This window comes from Cryptomeria japonica, chromosome 6, assembly GCF_030272615.1.
Source record: "Cryptomeria japonica chromosome 6, Sugi_1.0, whole genome shotgun sequence".
Taxonomy (NCBI): Eukaryota; Viridiplantae; Streptophyta; class Pinopsida; order Cupressales; family Cupressaceae; genus Cryptomeria; species Cryptomeria japonica.
In genome coordinates, this window is record NC_081410.1 from 387,285,471 (window position 1) to 387,308,544 (window position 23,074).

A 23,074-nucleotide genomic window follows, 5' to 3' on the forward strand; every position below is an offset into this window, starting at 1 on the left:
AAGAGTATGAACAGTTGGTGTAATGTGCTTAACTGAAACTATAATTCACCATTTGTAGATGCTATTATTTAGTTCATGTACTTTAGTAATATGTTGCAATTAATTTGTAAGACAATGAGTGTTCCTAGGGTTGTAGCCCTTCTTTGTTTGAGCAGTGAACTCTAGGTGGTGTGCCTAAATGCATGTGCATTTCATTGTAAAACATTATATTTAAGTATATGCATTTGTGGGTCTCATCCCCACTGTGGTTTTTCCCTTGACTGGGTTTTCCACGTATAAAATCTTTGTGTTATGGTGTTGTGGTTGCTTGCTTTGTGTTCTTACATCTTTCTTTTGGCTCAATGTATTAAGTGGTTGAATGAATGGATTAATAAAGTTAGAATTTGTAAAACACTGATTCACCCCCCCTCTCAGTGATCCTTGATTCCAACAATTAGTATCAAAGCCTAGTTCCTTGAAAGAAGTCTAACAACTTGAGGAGGATCTAGGAAAGTGGTGCAATGGATTTCGGTGGTCTTCAACATCAGCTTCTTGTTGCACTTGATGACCTTGATCAGTCTAAAGTTGAAGTTCAAGAATTGAAAGGGAATCTTAAGGATGCTGAGAATTTCATTTTCATTGAAGAAGAAATTGAATAGGTCTAGGGAAAAGAGAAAGGAACTTGTTGATCAACTAAAGAAGAAAGAAAGCCAAAGCATAGATGATGGTCCCTTGAATCAAGCTTTAAAGGAGAAAATAAAAGAATGTGAGAAGCTTGATAGAGATAATGTTGTCCAAAAAAATGAGATGGAATCTATAGTAGTGAGGTTGACAAGGAGATTGAAGAAAGGAAGAAGGACGGGGATAATCTTGCTTAGTCCTTGAGTGATAGGTTTGACAAATGCTGCAGACCCAATTGTGAGAATGATTAGCTGAAGCTTTAATTATAATAATCCAGAAATAATGAAAAAGAGCTTGAAAGGCGGATTATCATTCTCAGGGATGAGCTTGCTACTACAAATGAGTATAGGGAGAAGTTCAAGATTAGCTCGACTAAGCTTGATGAAATTCTTGGAAGCTAAAAGAGTGAAGATGACAAGTGAGGTCTTGGATATGAGAAAGGTGAAAGCTCCAGATTTGGTCAAAGCGATCCTAAGCCAACAAATCAGAAGAAAAAATCTAAAAGGTCTTCGATAAGGCAACCTAATGCTCAAAAGTTAAATGGTAACTATTTTGTTTGCAATAAAATTAGTCATAAAGATTGTCAATGCAGAAATAAGATGAATCAGAATGGTCCATCTTTCTCCGATCAATGTTTCAATTGTAATAAGTATGGTCATAGATCAAGTGAATTTAGGAGTATGAAAAATAACTCTTTCAATAGAAATAATGTTAGATGTTATGGTTATGGCAGGATTGGTCACATTGCTAATCACTGCAGATCAAGGGGAAATCAAGTGAACTATAGGCCTAGATAAATAAATGTTGTGTGCTATAATTGCAACAAATCTAATCACATTACAAAATTTTGTAGAAGCCAGAATGTGGACAAGAAGGGTCTAACAGAAAAGAACAAAAGTGTGCAGATAGATGATAAAGGAAAAGCAAAAGTGGATGAAATCATGACTCAAATGAAGAAGACATGGGTGAAAAAGAGTGATGACAATGTAGGAAGTGGATCCGCACCTGAATCTAGTGTTGGAAATTCCTTCGGGAATTAGTTTAAGGCCTTTGGCCTAAGGGAAGTTTTCAAGAAACCATTTTCCTCCCCTTCCAGTACTTGGTGCTAGACTATGACATATTGACAATAGTTGCATTAGTGTTTTTTAGATCATCTGGATGGATTTTCAGAAGTGTTTGAGAAAAAATGGAGACTCATAGGAAAATTCTTGTGAGCAGTCTATGATAACAGAGTGTCCAGAAGAGTTAAGGCAAGTACATTTATTATATTAAAATTTATAAGTGTGAATGATTAAAAGGCAACCTATACCCTTCATTTGTCACTTTGCATGAGTAGAAGCAAACTCTGCAAGAAGGTTACCAAGTGATCGAAGTGTGAAGGTGGTTCTTCGTGAAAACCCTAATTCAGAAGAGCAAGGTATTTCTTTGTGAAATTTACAAATTTGATATCTTTGTAATGGATAAAGCTTTGGTAGTTGATATAACTAAGATATCTCACCCAAATTTCAAGAAGCACCTATACAAATCGGTGGAAGATGATCCTTAAGGCACATTTTCATCAGTTCCATACGGTGTTCTTCATGTCGAACATATCAGTGCATACATTCATGCATATATAGAAGAGTAAGGAGGATCCCATTTGTTGAATCTGTACACCAATCACATATTAGGAGAGCATTTCAAGATTAAGCCCAAATACAATGCATTGAGGGAAAATAAATTTACACAAGTTGTTAGGTTTCTAGTATTTGATGAGAATGAGTGGGTCTGGTATGTTTTGATCCAAATTCATGATGAATTCATGTAGTCGAACTAGTCATTCAAGATCACAAAGAAAGTGATCAAAATTGTGACAGGTTTAAGCTCATCCGGTGGTTTGTCCGCGCTTTGGTCTATGAAAAATTAGATGACCACAAATGCAACTAGTTCCAAGTTTGATAAAAGAGCTATGACAATAAATGATATCGTTGAGTCAGATGTGAGTTTTGCTTCAATGGTTATTAGATACAAATTTTATCACTCCATCCAGGAGAATTCGATGTCTCATTCTACTATATATGATGTATATCAGATGGTGAAGGAGAACAAGGAGTATGATATGTGTGAGCTAGTCCAAATGTATTTGATAGAGAATCTGACCAACATCAAGAAGGACAAGAAAAATAATTTCAAATTTGGTACCTTGATCATATGCATATTCTTCTATTTAATGAATGAAGTTTTAGGTATTGATATATTCAATGGGCTAGTGACAGACCGATGGCCGTCCAGATTAGGGATCTTTTGTACATCATTGGAGATAACAAAGCCTGAAGAACTAAACTTTGGGGATATTTCAATAATTTCCAGAACATGATGTAGGCTAGGGAAAGGATCCCTAAATCTATAGTAGATAAATACAAAGATACAATATGTTTTATGGTAGAAATTGACCAATGCCTACTGGAAGCAGTTGAGCCTAGGACTATGTGGATCATGCCCATGTAGTATGAGGTTGATGAGAAAAAATTTGAAGTGTATTCTCAATATTTTTTAAGTAAGCCGGTTGATTCTTCAGAGTAAAGGTTTGGTACATTTGCTGAAAAGGACTTGCAATTGCATAGGAAATTCAAGAAGATGGAAATGGTAAGGAAGGTAAGAAAGGAGGTGGAGAAATATGTAAAGAGCATTGGTATCAATACTAAAGTAGTCATAGAGGAAAAGAAAAGGAATATGCCAGATGTAGAGGAGCCAGTCAAGGCTAAGAGAGATAATCTGGAAGCTTCCTCCATAAAAATAAGACAATCCAAGAGCTCTGCACCCTCCTCCGGTTCCCAAAAGCGAGCCAGTTCTATGAAATCAAAATCAAAATCATCTGGAAAAGGAGAGAAGAGGAAGTAGGATAAGAGTGTTAGATTCAATGATAGTCCCAAAGACACTAAGAGGGGGGGTGAATCAGTGTCTAACCGGTTAGCAGAATAATTAAACTTATTTATAACTTTGCATCCCAAAACAGTGTACCGACAAATAAGAATTAATGCAATAAACATAATTAATAGAGACAACATAGAAACACACCATAACACAAGATATTTAACGAGGAAACCCAATGTGGGAAAAACCTCGGTGGGATTAGTGACCCACAATATTTACTCACTAGCCAATGAATTAATACTACTTACAATGAGGGGCTTGCACATGCAGGGAGGCCAACAACCGAGAGCTCACTGCTCAATAAAGAGTCACACTGACTACAAAATGGATTATCAAATCCAATACAATGTACTGCTCAAAATAACATCTCTCATGCAAGGTTAAGTACCGGTTTAAGCTCAGTCAATAACCAAAACCTTCACTGTCAACTGCATCACCTTATACAATATTCGCCTATACATTTTACTATTACCTTTCCTTATATCAAAATGACTTATAAGATCTCATACATATATGAGTCTTTTACAATATACCATGTCGACTTACAAAAGATAATTATATTACAAAACAATTCATATAAACAAAAATTTATCCCATGTCGGCTGGAGTGCCTGTATGCTTTGTTGCTGATGTAATCCAAATGATGGTGAAGTGCCTGCCAGTGCTGGTGTCTGCCAGTGTATGAAGTTTGTGATGCTGGGCATGTAGAAACCAATTGCCGGTGACTTGCCAGTTGGTTGCCATCAATGACAACATCAACTATTCTCATAAGAGTATAGAATGCCAACAATCTTCCCCTTTGGCATTGATGGCAATGCTCACGAGAACAATCAAAACTGTTACCCCAAAAACTGAAATCCAAAAAGATGTGCTCCCCCTGAGCAAATGATCTCCTCTGTACATGCACATTTTTCTCTCCACTACTCCCCCTTTGACATCAATGACAAAGGACATCATAAATAATCAAAAGAGTATAAAAATGCTACCTCAAGGTTTGTAACCGGTTGGTTACAATCTGAAAGATGTCCACCAAAATCATATTCAGACTCTGCATAAACTTGTTGTTGTCATCTAAAGTTGCCTCAGTTTGTTGGATTATACTGGTGAGATAGTGCATCTGCTTCTCTGGTGATCATTCTCCTTGTACTGTTGCCTTAGACAATTCAATTCTCTAAGTAATTAGATTATCCAACCTCAGACCAAGTTTATCTTTTAGTTCCCATGCATTAGACCTTATCCTTGCCTTCTCTTTCTCAACTTTTTCTAAATCTCCTCAAAAACTGCCATTTCTTGCTCAAAAATTGATATGAGTCCGGATGAACCTATAATATTATCCACAATGTCATCAATTTCTTTCTGTGTCTTCTTGATCTCCTTATCAATGTCCTTAGTCAAACAGTGAGGTTTACATGCTTCCCTATATATCTCCTTATACTCCAAAATTGTAGAATTGAGTACTGGTAAAAGTGTATCCACATGATCGGTACAATTCTTTATGGTATTTTCAAAGAATGTGTTTTTCTCTTTTTCAACTCTCTCCTTTATGATATCCTCATTCACCCTGTCTATAGTTATAATATTATCAGAAATGAATTTGGACAATGTGTCCAATTTACCTAAATAATCCTTAATGTGATCTATTTGACATGTAGGTGCAATCATCTTTAGAATAGGTAAAGTGTTATCAATTGCCTTAAAAACAAATGCATTGTAATCAATTATCCTCTTTATAGAATCCAAAAGTACGTTTGTGATGTTGGTAAGTCTGAATTCACCTGTAGATGTACTCGGTTCAGCTATAGATTTCATCTCAACAAATGTCTGAGCAATCACCTTCAGTATCTCCTCTTTATTTCCATCAGATGTATCCCTTTTGCTTTTATTTTCCTCCAGTGGATCTGTCTGTGTTTGCATCTCAACCTTTAATGGTTTCTTAGATTGTTTCAGTGTCTCTGTAACTACTGGTTTTTAAGTCTCAACATGAACCTCTGCCTTAGTTTGTTTCTCTGAAAGTTCTACTACCGGTTTCTCAGATTCCGGTGGCCCTTTGCTAGTACCTTTGTCCTCGTCTTTCTGATATACTTTGAATGTCTCTTTAGGTCTGCTCTTTTCCTCTTGATTTTCCTTTTCAACAAAAAATATATCTTATTTATCTACAGTCTCATCTGCAATCTCCTTAACTCTTCCAGCCATCAGGCTTACTTGTCGGTGTCCACTAACAAATACAGACTGGTTAGCTTCAGAGATAAGTTCATCTATTTCTTCCTTGGAGTTTATCGGATGAACATCCAAGAGTGCTTCAACTTTCAATTTCTTATCCAATTCCATTACAGATAGCCTTTTTTCTTCTAATCTCATGTATAGATCATTTGGTAGCTCATCAATCACTTCTATCAAAACTTTCTTGTATATATCCAAGTGTAGAACAATGCTTTCCTCAATGGTGTTTCTGTCAGAATCATTAAAAGAATTATACCATTTAATTACATTAGACAAATTACCTTCCTCTATTATCTCATTCAGTAAATCATCTAATGTGGGGGTAACCGGTGTTTGTTTCTTCTTAGGTGTAAGCTTCTTCTTCGGTTCCCTAATTGCCTGTTGTTTCTTCCTTAGTGTCATGGTTTTCTTAGGTAAAGGAGAGGGTGCTGGTGAGGGTTTTCTCTTCCTTTCTACTCTTTTAAATTCAACAACCTTACCACTATCAGTGTGGGAAGATGTTACAACCAGTGAAACATGTGCTTCAGGTTGTAGTCCTTCAAGTTCACTTGCCGATATACCACTGATGTTCATGACATTTTCTTTGATTTCCTTTACCTTCTTTGAGGCATCTCTGATAAATTTTTCTCTTCTCTTAGTCCTTTTCTGCATAGATACATTACTTTCAATAGTTTCTGCATTACCAAAGAATTCCTCAAACGACTCCCTTGGTGCATCAAGTAGAGCTTTAGCATATGTTTCCAGGAAATATGTAGATCTACCTCATAACCCATCTCCGTAACCCAAATAGATCTAGGTCTTGCTGCTTGCATCCAAGTTTCATCTCTCTTAATGACAAAGCAGATTTCCTTGTCATATATATCAACTATGCTCTGTGGTAGTCTCTCTCTTGCTCTCATCTTAGATTGGAGTGTCTTGAAATAGTTTGTAATGTTCTTAACACTGTCAGTGCCCATACCAGTGAAAGCATCTTGTATCTGTTTTCCTACTGGAATGCCATAACCAAAATCCTTGTGACCTATGCCGGGTATCTCCTTGGTAAGGTACAACATCAGACATACCAGAAGGTTTCCAAAATGGAAAGTACCTTTCTTGTTTCCCTTAATCTTCTTCAAGTTGTCAATTGATTCATCCTTAAGCCATTCACACACATCAATCTTAACATTATTGTTTACCATCTCATATGCACTATGAATACATAGACTAGAAACATAATTTAGTCTATTTGCATGAGTAGCTTTGTAACCTAGTACCATACTCATATATCTTACATTTATGTCCTTAACATCATTCACTCTAAGTGACCTGTTATCAAATGTTGCTCCGGTTAAATCCATAACTCCTCTGTTAGGTATCTTCTTGGTTTTATCAGGTCTACTATCGGTTGAAGGTAAACTAGTATCTGCCTTAATTACTTCCCTAGTTATCTTGTAAACTGACTCTAACCACATGAATTCTCCATGGACTCTGCTTAATACAAGTCTAACAACTTCCTTAGGAACTTCAGGAATGTTCAAAATCTCTACAAAACCTAAATTTTCCACAACCTTATGTTTGGGTTTGATTACTTCATTTTCATAAGAAATGACCTCATTAAATATTTTCTCCAACTCCTTAGTCCCTAGGTTTTCTATGTTGCAATGTATGTAAATTCTAGGGTCTTCTGCAAATGCTACACCCTTAGGAATTTTTGAAAAATCTTGTACGAAATCATCTTGTTTCGCAATCTCGAGGATAATCTTGAATACGGGTCTAGGGTGTTTAACATTTTCCATAATGGTAGGGTTCGAAATAAACTCTGGAACAAAAGATGAGGAAGCCATTTCAAAGATAAATACCTCTAAATCAAAATTTTGAATGCTTGAAAATCACTTCGCAGCTTCGCCTTAGAATGCCTTGCTCAATTTTGCGCTCTCAGATCATTTGAATGCCCAGTGAGTTCGAAATGAGGGTTTCTTGGTGATTTATAGCCAAAAAGTTTTTAAAACTGCATTAAATGCTCACTGGTTAAGTAAAAACTTAACACATCCACTGGTAAAGAAGAAATGTATCTTCTCACCATCAACCAAGGGTAGAATGCATGATCTTCAACTTGTTGCAATACCCCCTAAGGATTAATCCTCAATTAGATGAAGAATCTCCTATCAGTGGAGGATTACTCTGTTCTACTGGTGAAGATATAGTTTCATTAGTTCTCTGATCACTCTTCTTAATCCATTGTTTTGAAAATTCTTGTTTTACTTCATCTACCTTTTCTTTGTGCTTCAAACTAGATCCTTTGTTGTTCGCCGATGCATTCTTGCTTCTATAGAATTTAGCAATATGTCCAATCTTGTTACAAGCATAACAAATTACATTATTCCTCTAAATAGCCTTTCCATATCCTTGACCGATTTGTGATCTGCATTGATTAGATAAATGCCCAAATCTTCCACAAACATAGCATTTCACATTCATTCTGCAGTTTTCTGAATTATGACCAACTTTGTTACATTTGGAACGTTGACCGGTGGGTGAGTTTGTATTCTGATTATTTTTGAATCTACAACGATTTGCTCTGTGACCATACTTGTTGCAATTAAAACATTTCCCATTAAATTTATACGCATTAGGCTGTCTTACTAGTTTGTTCTGATCTTGATTGTTTGCAGTACCAAAACTTTCTCCATGTTCAAATCCAAGTCCATTAGTATCTCTATCAGGTTTCTGTATTTTAAGCATGTCATCAAGTTCTTCTGAACTTTTCTTGAATTTATTTTTGTGTTTATTTGTAGTATCCAACTCATTTTCCAGAATCCCAACTTGTCTCACAAGCTCAACTTTATCATGTTGCATGTGAATAATATCCGTCTTTAACATATCATTTTCATGACCAAGTCTCAAATTTTCATTTCCAGCATCATTAAGTCTCCTAGTCAAGTCTTCTTCATTCTTCTTCCTATCTTCAATATCCTTACATAACCTCATAGTCATATCTTGCATTTGATTCTTCATATTACTGTTCTCTTGTCTTAACTTATTTGCAATGTCTCTAAGAGTCTCTTTTTCATCGTCATTATTCTGCATCTTCTCATGAAGTTCTTTTATTTTATTTTGTGCTATAGCAAAGTTCTCCTAAGGTCCTTTAATGAATTCCTGTAAAATCCTCAGATCATCTTCAAGTTTGATATTCTTCAATTTTTCTGTATCAAAATCTTCAAGAGCTCCTTCCAACTGTTTTCTTACGTTCTCCGTCTGTACCGGTGTCAGAATCTTCCTCAAGCTGTTAGGCTTTTGAAAATAGAAGACTAGGCTCTAATACCAATTGTTAGATTCAATGACAGTCCCAAAGACAATGAGAGGGGGGGGGGTGAATTAGTGTCTAACCGTCTAGCATAATAATTAAACTTATTTATAACTTTGCATCCCAAAAAAGTGTACTGGTAAATAAGAATTAATGCAATAAACATAAATAATAGAGACAACATAGAAACACACCATAACACAAGATATTTAACGAGGAAACCCGATGTGGAAAAAATCTCGGTGGGATTTGTGACTCACAATATTTACTCACTGGCCAATGAATACATACTACTTACAATGAGGGGCTTGCACTATAGGGAGGCCAACAACCTAGAGCTCGCTACTCAATAAAGAGTCACACTGACTACAAAATGGATTATCAAATCCAATACAATGTACTGCTCAAAACAACATCTCTCATGCCAGGTTCAATATTGGTTTAAGCTTAGTCAATAACCAAAACCTTCACTGTCAACTATATCACCTTATACAATATTCGCCTATACATTTTACTATTACCTTTCATTATATCAAAATGACTTATAAGATCTCATACATATATGAGTCTTTTACAATATACCATGTTAGTTTACAAAAGATAATTATATTACAAAATAATTCATATAAACAAAACTTTATCCCATGTCAGCTGGAGTGTCGGTATGCTTTGTTGTTGATGTAATCCGAATGCTGGTGAAGTGCCTGCCGGTGCTGGTGTCTGCCGGTGTATGAAGTTTGTGATTCTGGGCATGTAGAAACCAATTGCCAGTGACTTGCCAGTTGGTTGCCAGATGGTTGCCATTAATGACAACATCAACTATTCTCATAAGAGTGTAGAATGCCAACAAAGAGCACAAAGGTATATGTTACTATGAAGGATGATGAAGAGACCGAGTGCAAAGAGGCTATGAAGGAGATAAATTCTTAAGGCACCAAAACATCAATAGTCTTAATGGACAAGCCCTTTGGTGGAGAAAAAGCAAGCAAGAAGATGAAGATAGATCCATCCGGTATGTTTGCTGACAATGTTGAAAAATCTCTCACTGTTCAAGGCATTCTCAAGCCACTCTTTGAATGTTAAGAGAAGTTTGATGAAGATGGTTAGAGAACTCTAGAAGAAGCCACTATTAAGTAAAATCCTATATGATATATTATAAATGAGAAGACTGAGTGCTAAGGAAGAGGATATCAGATACAAAGAGCATGCCTTGATAAATATTTGTCCTGTGATTTCGATAGAAGAGGTGAATATAATTTTGAAAGAAACCAAGAAAGAGTTTAGAAGAAAGAACAAGATAAAATAAGTTAATGATTGGGGAGACTAAGGCAGTAATTAGATAATTGGAGAAGATTTTGAAATCAACCCTATTAAAGAACAATTTTGATGTTGTCTCAGAAGAGGCTCCTGTTGGTGGTGAGTCATCTATTCTAGAAACTCATGGAATGAAATCCAAAGATGAATAGGTTGAGGTGAATGTTCCTTCTATTTTGGAAGAGGGAGAGGTGAATATAAGTGGTGAGGAATCAGTGAAAGCATATGCAATTGAGGATACTTAGAGTCCTCCAATAGAAACAACTAAGACATAAATGAAGAGTGAAGTCCCATCTAGTGGAGAAGTAGTGAAGGTGGCAAAAATTAAAAATGAACTAGTCACGAAAGCAATAGACATTGTAGAGGTAGTGAAGGTATTTTTGGAGAAGGACAAGCATGAAATTAATGATCTTGAGTTAGTCTAAGGGCCCATCGATATGACCACTCTTTCTTCCATCCAGATATTGCAGTTAGCATCATTTGCTCAAGCCAAAGCAAGGGAGGAGATGCCAAAGTCTCATATTGAGGACAATGAGTTTCTTACTCTTGCATCCAGTGTATTAGAAAAGATCATGCCTTCATATGTCAAGGACACATCAGATACTCCCTTTGGTCAGCTGAAAGGTCTAATAAATTCGGTAAGTACTCATTTTGAATCTCTTGAGAAGTCAACTGAGGTTAAGGTCCAAAATTAATTTGATGCCAAGAGGTTGATTTTATTGAAGAGTTTGATTGCAAATGAATCTTTTTTTATATTTTTCTCAAGCTATCCCCATGTCTCAATGCAAGCGACATGATGGCGTCGAAATGACTTTAAGCTTTTGCTCCACCAGTGTGAGTCATGCAAGACTAGTCCCTGGGGATGTGCGATGATCAACACTCACCCAAAAGTGTGCACAAAAGAATAATTCATAGGCCAAAGAGCCAAACCCAAGACCTCAGGGAGAAAACCCGAGACTCAATCCAACTCTGCTAGCCTGAGGGGGTGCAAATGATAGAATCTTGTTAGACACCTACGCGAAGAGTATTCAAAATTCTTTATCAGGAGGCAATGTTGACAAGTCATGTATGTTGTTTTCAAAGTTCACGAAGGACATTGAGAAGTAAATAAAAGAGAATGAAAAGGTATTGGCAAGTATATCCCAATCCTTTGATCCCTTGATTGTTTTAGTGTCCAGTCAAGAAGGTCAAGTCATTTCATTGCTTGATAAAATGAAGAATCTGATGTGTGAAAAAGGATAGGACTGTTAGTAGAGTCGATGAACTTCAGAGCCTAATTGGTCCCAAATTGGAAACTCTACTCAGTGCTTTGAAGGAAGCCCAAGTTGCTATGGCACCCAATGAGCCCTTAGACCTCTAGACAACAGAAATTTAGGTATTTCTTTTCAGTGCGTAGATTTCACTTTTGGAGAGTCTCAAGAAAGGATGGGATAGTGATATGATCTAAGTAAAGAAATTTTTTGTAGATTTATTTAAAACTATGTAAGTTAGGAGAGTCTGTTTGTATATGTGCAGTCTATTCATTAAAAAATTGTGTGAATTTCTGCATGCAGGTCCCTGCCTTTTCCATTGATGTTAAAGGGGGAGTGTAGGGATTTGAAAAATTACTATATACATCTTAGGGGGAGTCTTGAGAGTTTTGGAAATTTTGATTTTTTAAGCTTTGCAGTGTATGTTCATATTTGGTTCGACAACCATTTTCACTAAGTGTTGCCATCAATGCCAAAGGGGGAGATTGTTGGCAAGGGGCACTGCACAACTAGTCAGATGTTGTCATTGATGGCAACCCAATTCAGTTATCTAATCTATAGTGCATGATTTTCTTATAATGAAAGTTAGAGCGAATGTTTGGTTAATTATGGTATGTTAGATCAGAGCATCCGACAGACTATAATATCTTGATTGGTATTTAATTTCAAGTGGATACTTGGAGTTGTGTAGCTAAGGGAATCTTGATAGATGTTTGGAGTACCTTATTCCATCATAGATGTTTGGAGTACAATATCTCTCCTCATCATCTGAATCTGTTAGCTCTACATTATCACTAGTAGGCCTAGGAATTGCTCTTGGTCTCATAGTACCTCGAGAGTGTCGAATATAGATCAATATATCTAGAGGAATTCCTTGCTATAGCCTAAACTTCCACCTAATTCAGTTGAAGTAGAATGGGCCTATGATGTAACTGTGGTGACCCCCTAGGAGGCAGTTCCTCTACATAAGCAAAGCTATCCACATTGATTTGGCTAGGTGGCCATCCACTAATATGGTCTCCAAACAATATCATTTGATCTCAATCTATCTATAACAACTCCCCAATATCCAAATCAATTGGTAGTCATGTTGCCCTAGTACATGTGATATGCTCAAACATCCAGATCTGCAGAAGGGTGCATGTCTTCAAACTACTCCCCTTGTCATAAACATACTCTCCCAAATCATGGTAGAGATGGGCTATCATGCTCCGTCCCCATGAGAATACTGTCTATCATTTCTCCATTGCCTAGATAGCTCATGTGAGGCCCCTGTGCATGTGAATGCCTTGTCCATCATGGCATATGGCTATTCCCACTGTGGCTATCATCAATCTCCTCATGAGAAGATTAGAGCCAATGGGATGTAGTAATCAATGGATCAATATTTGACCCCTCATCTCTCCATAAATTGATCGTTCGATACAATAGATCTTCTCTCTTCTAAATGATGATGGTGAGCGATCCATCTGATATCTCACTGTTTGTCCTCTAACGGGAAGTCTTAGTATGCAACAATACACATCCTCAAGGGTGACAGTTATCTCCCACACATGTAGGACAAATGTGGAGGTATCCGCATCCCATCTCTCCATGAGTTCCATAAGCATCATTGGCTGAAACATAATGGATGGCATGTTACATATGTACCACAAGCCTACTGCCTGAAGTAGCTCTTTGTCTTCTTACGACAACCATGGAATCTAGTTCCATAGATTCTGATACGTATGTTTGACAGTATGCTCTTGCATGTATGGAAACCAATGGAAATAAATAATAAAAAATTAATACTCTATCTTTAAAATTTATTCAATCAACTCAGCCTCTAAAGCTTGATCCTATGACTACCCTTGGTCACCTTGTCTAGGGACCAGGGTGCCCCAAAGGGACCATGGCGCCTTGGAAGGACCAGGGCACCCAATAAGGACCATGGTTCCCAAATAGGACCATGACACCCTATTGGGGGAACATGTGAAATAAGACTTTCCTACTTATTGAAAAAGTCAAAATTAGTCAACTAAAAGTCAACAAAAAGTACGCAAATGGTTCAGAGGACTCACCGTATCAAGTAGGCGATCTACGATCACAAACTGACATTGGATTTCTATTTTTGTGGGTGTCTTAGGTTGTGTTCATGGAATTTTGGTGCTATGTGGGCTCCTCTATTGCAAATGGGACAAAAAGTGTGAAAGTGACAAATGAAACTGTCATTTTTACTATTTAAGAGGTATATGCTTTTCAAAACCCTAATCCTACTTTTTCTACTTAATCATTCATATATTGAGCTAGAGAGCTTCAATTCATACACCATTGGTTGTGTTGGAATCGTGATTTAGTCCTCTTTCTTACCAGATGTTCCATGATGCGCTTTGATCTTGTATCAAGCTTCATTGAGAGTAATTGTCATCACTTTTTCTCACAATTCAACGTGCTAAACATGATACCCTATTTCACCTCACTAATTAGCAAGCCAAAATAGGGGGGAATATAGTTACTTGCAAATTTCATCACTTCCCTAGTAAGCATTTAGGTGATTTTGTGATTTTATCTAACAATATGATTTTGTAGGGTGCAATTCCTAACAATGTACTATAGATACCGCTGGGGACTTCGTCTGACACCTGATGGATATATCATTTTTCAAGAAATGTTTAGATCTCTATACTTTATCTTGCATATGCAGATAGTGTCATATGGCTGCTTAAGTGGGGGCTAAATGCAACATCATAAATTGTACACTCTTAATTAGGTCCAGTACAATTCCATGCTTAGGTTAGCACCCGCCTTAGTGTGTTTACATCTTGTAATTCAAATTCTCTTTAATAATTTAATTAATTAATTTAATTAAATCTAAAAGTCTTCTTTATCACTTCACACATCATAAAATTGGGCCCTTAACCCTAAGTTTGCCCCTTTTAATTTTATTCTTTCAATTAATTAATTCATCAAAAGCCCTAATTATGTCCTATTTTGACCTTCAAGGCCCGATTTCACATGCCTTAACACCTTGAATCGTCACATCCTTCTAGAATTAACTCTAGAATCATGGTACCTTACTTCCCTAAAAATTTGGGAAAAATTTGGTCAGACTGATGTGATGCCTCTTGGTCCCTACTTTTTCTCCCTGAATTTTGGGATCATGTTTAAGCAATGTTTTAATGTTTTTGATTATGACAAAAAAAGGTTTTGCAGGGACTAGAAACCCTTTACATAATAAAAGCTCCATGAAGTCTCAACCAAAAATTAAGACAATAAAGAACACAACAAAAAAAAATCCCAATAACAAAAGGGGCACAAACTAGAGAAAGCAAAAAGATAACACAAAATATAGGAAAATCAACAAAAGACTAGCACAGAAGCAGCCCTAATCCAACAGTTTTATAGTTTGTTTTGTCTCTTTCTCAATCTCAATCATATTATCCACAATCTTCTTGAGCTTCTTAAAATTAGGAGGAGGTTCAACTGCCTTCCTCTTCAAAGTACCTCTGGTCCTTTTGTTGGGTCTCGAAGAAGTGTCCTATTCAGCATTGGCTTCCATATCCACCATATTCTTCCACTCAAATTGCTCTTCAAAGCTACTAATCATATTTTTAAGTCTCTCCACTGTGGAACCAAGCACCCCACTAATAGTATTAACAACATTCTTGATGGATTCTTTTATTTTACCATTTTTTAATTTTTCAGAGCTTCCATCCTGGCTTCATAGCTTGATTTGAAATTGTCAAAGGCATCCATTGTGGATTTGAGTATTTCAATGATAGAGGAAATCTCCTTCTCAGACCTAGGGGAAACCTCTTCCAACACCTTCCCTTTATCCATCTACTTAACCTTATCTTAAACAATTTCTAGGTTGTTGCTATAAGGTCTTTGTTTGAGCCGAATCTCCTTAATTTCATAGAAGACACATTTGAAGATTTTAAAAGTGTACATGGCCCCATCTCTAGAAAGAGAAATAACATCAATGATAGACTCCTTATTAGAGGACAACAATTGTGAATTAGGATCAAGAGATATCGGGAAGGGCTGTCTTTTCTCAAGGTTTTGAGCAGGACGAGACTCGCTAGAAGCAAAGGGGGAAGGGTTATTACCCTGGCTACACAACTTACCAACCAAGGCACCAAAATTAGCAGAGGGAGGGGTGCATGAGGTGTGAGGGTTAGCAGCTATATTTCCAATCTTGTTGCATGCAAAACATTTTAAAGGTAATTTACCTCTATATATACCAGTGCCTCTGGGCAACCGCTTGGCCAGCAATGCTTCAAGCTCAACTAAACTATCTTCATCATCAACTTCTCTGCTAGATCTAGATTCATAATGGTGAATGACATCTCTAATTTTCCTCATAGATGGGTTAGAAACATAAGCTCTAAATGCAGACTTAGATTTATGTACACTACCATCACAACCATTTAATTCAAAAGCAGTAAGCTTGCCAATGATGGAGTCAAGGGTTACCTTAGTTTTGTCAATAGATTTCAGCTCCTTAATGGTTGTGTAGACTAGGAAATTGAGGATGCATCAAAGCAAATAACAATTAGGACAATCACAAAACCTAAAACTGCAATGAAAATAACCCTAATCTAATCAATGAAAACATGAAGACGAGATATTCAAAATGAAATCGAAGCAAACCAAATGCAGATATCTCCTTCATGTGGCTCCATTGTTCTTCTTTCACCTTCCAATTTGATGTTGTTCTCACCTACAAAGTGCATTTGCAAGTGGAAAGCAAGTTGTTGATGAAATTTGTAGCATAAGGTTACTCAAAAATGTGATTGACTGATTCCATCTCAGAAACTCATCCAATTTATAGACAAATTGGAGAGAGGATAAGATTAGCATGAAATTGATATTAGAGGCAATTGATTTCAAAAATGGCAAAATTGAGTTGAAGGAAGAAGGTTATGACACCTTCTATGTCATGAATTATGACATATTGCCAATGCAAAGGTTAGAGGACTAAAAGCCTATGACATCTTGCTATGCCAATGGTATGACGCATGAGAAATTCATGCTTCCACCGAAGCACAAAAATAGGGAGAGACTAGAGATGAATTGATTAGGTGGAAATTGAATTTAGCAAATTAGAAAATGAGGTGAATTAATTAATAATTTTTCATTCATTAATTAATTCACAAAAAGAGAGGGAATTAATTAGCCAATTAAATAAATATTTAATTGTGACAAGAAGACTTAGGATAAATAAATAATTTATTTACCCTAAAGGGAAAATGACAAACAAGATTAAATGAATAAATCATAAAACCCTAGAAGATGAATTAGAAATGCAAGGACGACAATTAGGTCTTGACAAAAGATAATTGATGTAGGTTTGATCATGATTCTAATTTACAAAGGACCAATGTTGATAAATGATTGAGATTGGGTGACAAAAATCAATGACAAATTGACCAAGATTGACAAGGAGATCAAATTGATAGGCACCAATTGACGAGGAACAATGACTAATTGATCCAAATTGACATGATTGAAAAGGAAAAAGATCGATGATGAATCGATCGCAAAATGACGAGATTGACAAGGACAAGGATCGATGACAAATCGATCGCAAAATGACGAGATTGACAAGGACAAGGATCGATGACAAATCGATCGCAAAATGACGAGATTGACAAGGACAAGGATCGATGACAAATCGATGACAAAATGACGAGATTGACCAGGACAAGGATCGATGACAAATCGATCACACAATGACGAGATTGACGAGAGGACAAAAACCCTAATTCTATCATCAATTAGGATTGATGATGTCCAAAATGATGATAAATGAGCACGCACATTGATGCGACAGGATAAGATCAACCAAAATCATGACTGAAGATTGTTATCGACAAGACCAAATTCGAAAGTGAGAGAAATGAGGAATGCAGAAGAAGGACTCGATGCTCGCAAATGATAAAGACCAAGTGCGCAACATAGAAGAAATGTTAATGCGACACAAGAACCCTAAAATAAGGCAATGTGTACATGTTAAAGTATGACTCCGCAAGCGTTGACCATTTTTAGACGTCTACATTTTGCCCCTCTTTGAGACAATGCGATTTTAAGCGTTGTTTCAAAGAACAATAATGAAAATGCCCCAGAGAATAACAATGACATATGCATGCCCCCTCATGGAATTGGCCGGAAAAATCCAGAAAAGAGGCCAATTGATCGATAAGAATTACAAAAGATGATAGGTTTGAACGGATCGCCAAGACTGACGGAAGAAATGTTAGTAAGAAGAAATTAGACAGAGGACAGTTAGAGATGAAGGAAAACTTGCTTTCACAAATGCACATAAGTAGGTGAGAACCTTTATTTAATGTAGCAAAGCGGATGTAGAGCATCATGGCATTGAAGGCCAGAGTTGGAACGCAACCCCTTTTGCAAAAGACAAACACATTGCACACAAGGAATGAGTGAAGCATCCTAGGGTGCATACATCAAGGGTCGAGGTATGTGCGGCGTTCACAAAGTGAACGTACTTATCACAGACACCCAATGATATAGTTGCCCCAGTTTGTGACAAACATTCCACAAACAACAAACACAACAAAAAAGGAAAGGGACCATGAACCATCTCGGTCACTCTAAATCACTTAGTGACATCCTTGAGCAACATAGGAACATGATCGAAGCCAAAGATAAATTAGTAAAAAGATAAGACGCACAAATTCAACCAAGTCAAACAAATAGTCTGATCGTCATTGTCAAAAGTGGAAAACAAGAATGATCATGCTGTCTGGTTCCAAGGAATGCGGTACCCCATCTAAGACAGGACACAGTCTGGTTTTGAGTATACCACACCATGTATAAGACCCATGATAATAGTGACAAGGACAAATGATATTGATGTTGAGTGATTGACATGACAATTTTGATCAGTTTGAATGCCTGGTTTGACTGAAAAGTTCATCTATTAATGCATGATTTCATTAAAGTACAATGTTGTAACATGTTAGCTGTTTATTGTCTACACAAATGTTTGATCGATTATCGTTGGATGTATGCTCAGCGATTTGTCTATGCACAAAGGGGACCATTCATTGACAAAATGCAAAAGGCCAAAGAAATTATTTTTGGATTTTGATATTTTTCACTTTGTAGAAATTTTGAGTTTTTTAAATTTTTTTGTTCCTTTTTCAGGACTTTATTTGACTTTTTAGGGATTTTTTTAGGACATTATTTGATTTTTTGGATTTTTTCAGGACATTATTTGATTTTTTGAGATTTGTTCAGGACATTATTTGATTTTTAGGGATTTTTTTCAGGACATTATTTGATTTTTAGCTGAAAATGAACACATGATTTTTTTGATGTTTTTGAATGTTTTTAGGATTTTTTTCAATTTTTTTGATTATTTCAGAACATTTTTCAATTTTTATGATTTTGCCCCCAGTGTCTAGCAAGGCAAGGAATATGACAGGTGAATAAATAGGCTTGATAAAATGATGGTGGATAGAGGGAAGACAAAGGCCTTTTATTATGGAGACAATGGGACAAAAGATTGGATATGGCAATGTAAAGCAGTGACATGACATGAGGGACATGCCAAGAGGTTTTTGAAACCATGTTTAAATTTTGCGTCCTTATGTCAGATCAAGATCAAGGAATGAAAAAGAGTGTATGGATAGTGATAAGATATGGATAGGATAAGCAAGACCAAGAATGGATAAGGGACATGGACTGAAGGTCGGGGTAGGCTAAGGGATAGTGGCAGAAAGTTGCAATAAGCTAGGGAATATGGATGAAAGGTTATAATAAGAAAATGGATAAGGACGAAAAGCTATGATAGACTAAAAGCTACAAACAAGATGCATGATGCTCATGACGATCCTCAGCCTTGTCAAGATCAGAGGTGGAAAGAGGAAATGGACATGAGGGACAATAGGATATGAAGGGTAATGATAGGGGTTCGATAAGATAATGGAAGGGAAATAAGATATGAAGGAGGAAACCTACCCCCAAGTGTGGTGTGCAAGAAGTTCATGGATTACGCATGATGCTTGTTTGCCAGGTTTTCATCATGGTACTTGCCCAAGGCGCCTGTTTGCCAGGTTTTCACCAGTAGACGAATTATTTTTGCTTTACTGTTTTTCTTTTTTTTTTTTTTTTTTTTTCACTTTTTTTTTTTTTTTTAATATTTTGACTTCTTCAATAGAAGATGGACACATGATAGGGGATGGAAGAAGGACTCAAACATCTTTTTGTTTGGATAGTAGCCTTAAAAAAAAATGGACCATGACCTTTAAAAGTATGCTCAAAGACGTTGGTAGGATATGGACATGGAAAATAAGATGAAACTAAGGCATGGATTTATGTAAAGGATTGGATCAAAGGGATCGAAGGATGGAAAATATGCATTGGATAATGGATAGGGTATTGGAAGAATTGTGCTTTAGTGGATAGAAATGTTGGCAAGATCGACATTGGCACACACCTTAAGGGGTGATGGACTGATGGAGGAAAGATGTATTTTGGATATTGAGATTTTGACGGAGGAAAGGCGTGGGATTTTGGGACATAAGGGCCCAAAATGGATGAAGAAGGTGATGGAGGAACAAATTTGAGAGGGTTGGATGGAGGAATAGCAACTTTGGATGCCAAGTTGGATGTTTCTTTAGGCTTTTGTGCTTCAAGGAGTTGCTTAGGGATCCACATGGTTTTTGATTTTTTATGTTTTTGTGGTTCCTTGGAGTGCATTGCTTGCATAAGGGATTTAGGAACCCATATATATTTTGACTTTTCTTTATTTTTCTTAGTGGGCCTTTGTGGCCTTTTGGATTTTTTCTTTTCTTTTTGGATCATATTTTTCTTTGCTTTGACATGTTGATTAGATTGGACATGTTGATCCTTGAATACATGTGGATTTTTAGACTTATGACTTTTATACTTGACATCCAAATTGCTTGGAGGAGGAAAGGAATGCATGGATGGATATGCATGAAATGGAGTTATTTTGGATGGATGAAATTTACTCAAGGATGTGTGCCTTTGCTGACCTTGCATAGAGGATGAAGGGATATAAGGACCTAAGATGGATGGAAAGTATGATGGGGAAGGTGTATGTTTTGATTTTGATGGAGGGATACCAACGTCTTGAGAGTGAGTTGTGTAGACATGACCCTTAATATTTTCTTTAATATGGAGAGATTCTTGCTTATGGAGATCTACTCCTTTTCCTTTATGAATATTTTGACTTGTAGGATGTTGGTATTTTGGTATGGTTTTGTCATTGATGTCAACACCTGCTAACACACCTACTTTGGAGATCTAGCAACATTCATCGACAATCAGTAAAATGCTCAAACAATCACCGGTATATGGTTAACCGGTAGGATATAATGTTCACCGGTACCTAAAATGACATGGAAGACACTTGGCAATGTCGAAGACATCATGTGGACACTTTTCCTTGCAGTAATATCATTGGTATATTCTTATTTTCATATTTGCTTTTACCGGCAAATAGGTCCAGGTTATCTAGGGTTACACCGACAGGTTTATCTTTTCGAGATCAGCATGGCACGCTATGGAGATGATTTATTATTGTTGTAAATGCATTGAGCCAACATGTTCAATCGATTATTGCATCAGATATTGTATTATTTGTAAAATGTTTTATTGTAATATCTTGTAGAGCCGACCTACTAAAATTGGTCTTAGGGTATGGTATAAATGTAAGATCTTATTTGTAAGATCAAGTGTGGAATGCAAAAAATATTTAAGGAAGGGTATATGCGAGATCAAGAAGAGATATACACAAAGACATCATTTGAAAGTGAAGTTAGGTTTTTGGAAAAGCATATCAGCATTACACCGGTACTGAATCCAGCATATGAAGATGCTATTTTGTGTAGTACATTCTCATTGGATTTAACCATCCAACTGTAGTCAGTGTGACTCCCATTTGTGTTTGAGCAGTGAGCTCTACGCTGTTGGCCTTTCTGCACGTGCAGACCCCTCTTTGTACACTTACTATCTGCAGTAGTATCATCTGATTGTGGGTAAGGTTTCCCACTGTGGTTTTTCCCCTTACAGGGTTTCCACATACAAATATTTGTGTCATGTGTTGTGGTTGACTTTGTGCTTATGTTTCATGCATTAATTCTTATCGGTACAACATTTCCTGTTAACATTGTTTACCGACACAATTAACAGTCTTACCGGTTTTAAGCAATAAGTTGGTCAATAAGATTTTGGTTTGAATTTATTAGACAACTGATTCCCCCCCCCTCTCAGTTGTCCCCGAGACCTACAATTGGTATCAGAGCCTAGTCCTCTTTTTGCAGAAGTTTAACAACTTGAGGAGATCCAATGTCTACTAATTATTTCAGGAAGGATAGTCCTAAACTTGATGGAACCAACTATGGAATATGGAAAATCAGAATGGAGACACATCTGAATTGCATTGGTAAAGACATCTGGGAAGTTACTAAGAATGGTTATACTGCTGCTGTAGTTGGTCAGCCTGCTCCTATTACTTTAGGTAAAGATGAAGAAAATGATTGCAAAGCAAGAGAAGCACTTTTGAGCGCATTATCAGATCAACAAATCATGGGATTATCAGATAGATCTACTGCAAAAGCTATTTGGGATCATTTAGAAACACTGAATGAAGGGGATTCCACACTCAAAATTGCAAAACTTGAAATTCCGAGTCAGGTATGAACATCTGAAAATGGAAGAAGATGAAAGAATTTCTGCTTTTATGGAAAGAGTAAATGAAATTGTTTTAGGTATCAAATGTTGTGGAGGAACCTTGAGTGAAGATGAGATTGTTTCAAAAATCTTAAGAGGTTTGACACCGACATATAAAATGAAGGTTAGTGCTATTAATGAGCTGAGAACAATGCCTAATACATCAGTAACTAGGGATACATTGATTGGAAAACTTTCAGCTTTTGAAATAGAGGAATTTGGTCCTGTTGCTATAAAAACTGATTTGGCCTTCAAAGCATCAACATCATTTGCTCCATCTTTTGACAAATCAGACTAGAGAGCCTTTTATGCAAGAGAACTTGAAGAAACCAGGAAGGAGAATGAAGAGCTTGAAGAACATGAAACACTATTTGCAAGAAAAATGCCAAAAGGTCCAACTGGAAGTAAGTATGAAGGTAAAGCACCCTTTAAATGTTTCAATTGCAATAAGATTGGTCATATGGCTTCAAGATGCCCTGATAGACATGCTAGACTAAGAGAAGAAGCTAGAAGGACATACAAACCTAATCCTGAATATCTGAAATACAGATTTAAGAAAAACAAAGATAAATCCTGTTACATTGCTGATGAAGGTGTGACTAATGATTCTGATGAGGATCCAACAGACAATGGATGGGTCTTTGTTGCTATAACAGAAGATCAACCGGTACCTATTGCTCCACCGGTAGAACAAGCCCTAGCAGCTAAAGTTGAAATAACGGATGAA

At 36.6% G+C, this 23,074-nt stretch overlaps 1 protein-coding gene across 1 annotated transcript in view; it reads right to left on the reverse strand.

The window, feature by feature from the left end:
- LOC131876611 (uncharacterized) overlaps nucleotides 1-5,901 on the reverse strand; it is a 32,270-nt gene extending 26,369 nt beyond the window's left edge. Inside the window, exons 1-2 of the mRNA XM_059222050.1 lie at nucleotides 5,794-5,901; nucleotides 5,560-5,697 (exon numbers count right to left, since the gene is read on the reverse strand). Of these exons, the coding sequence (XP_059078033.1) occupies nucleotides 5,560-5,697; nucleotides 5,794-5,901 (246 nt within the window). The remainder of the gene's footprint in view (nucleotides 1-5,559; nucleotides 5,698-5,793) is intronic.
- Nucleotides 5,902-23,074: the final 17,173 nt, after the last annotated feature.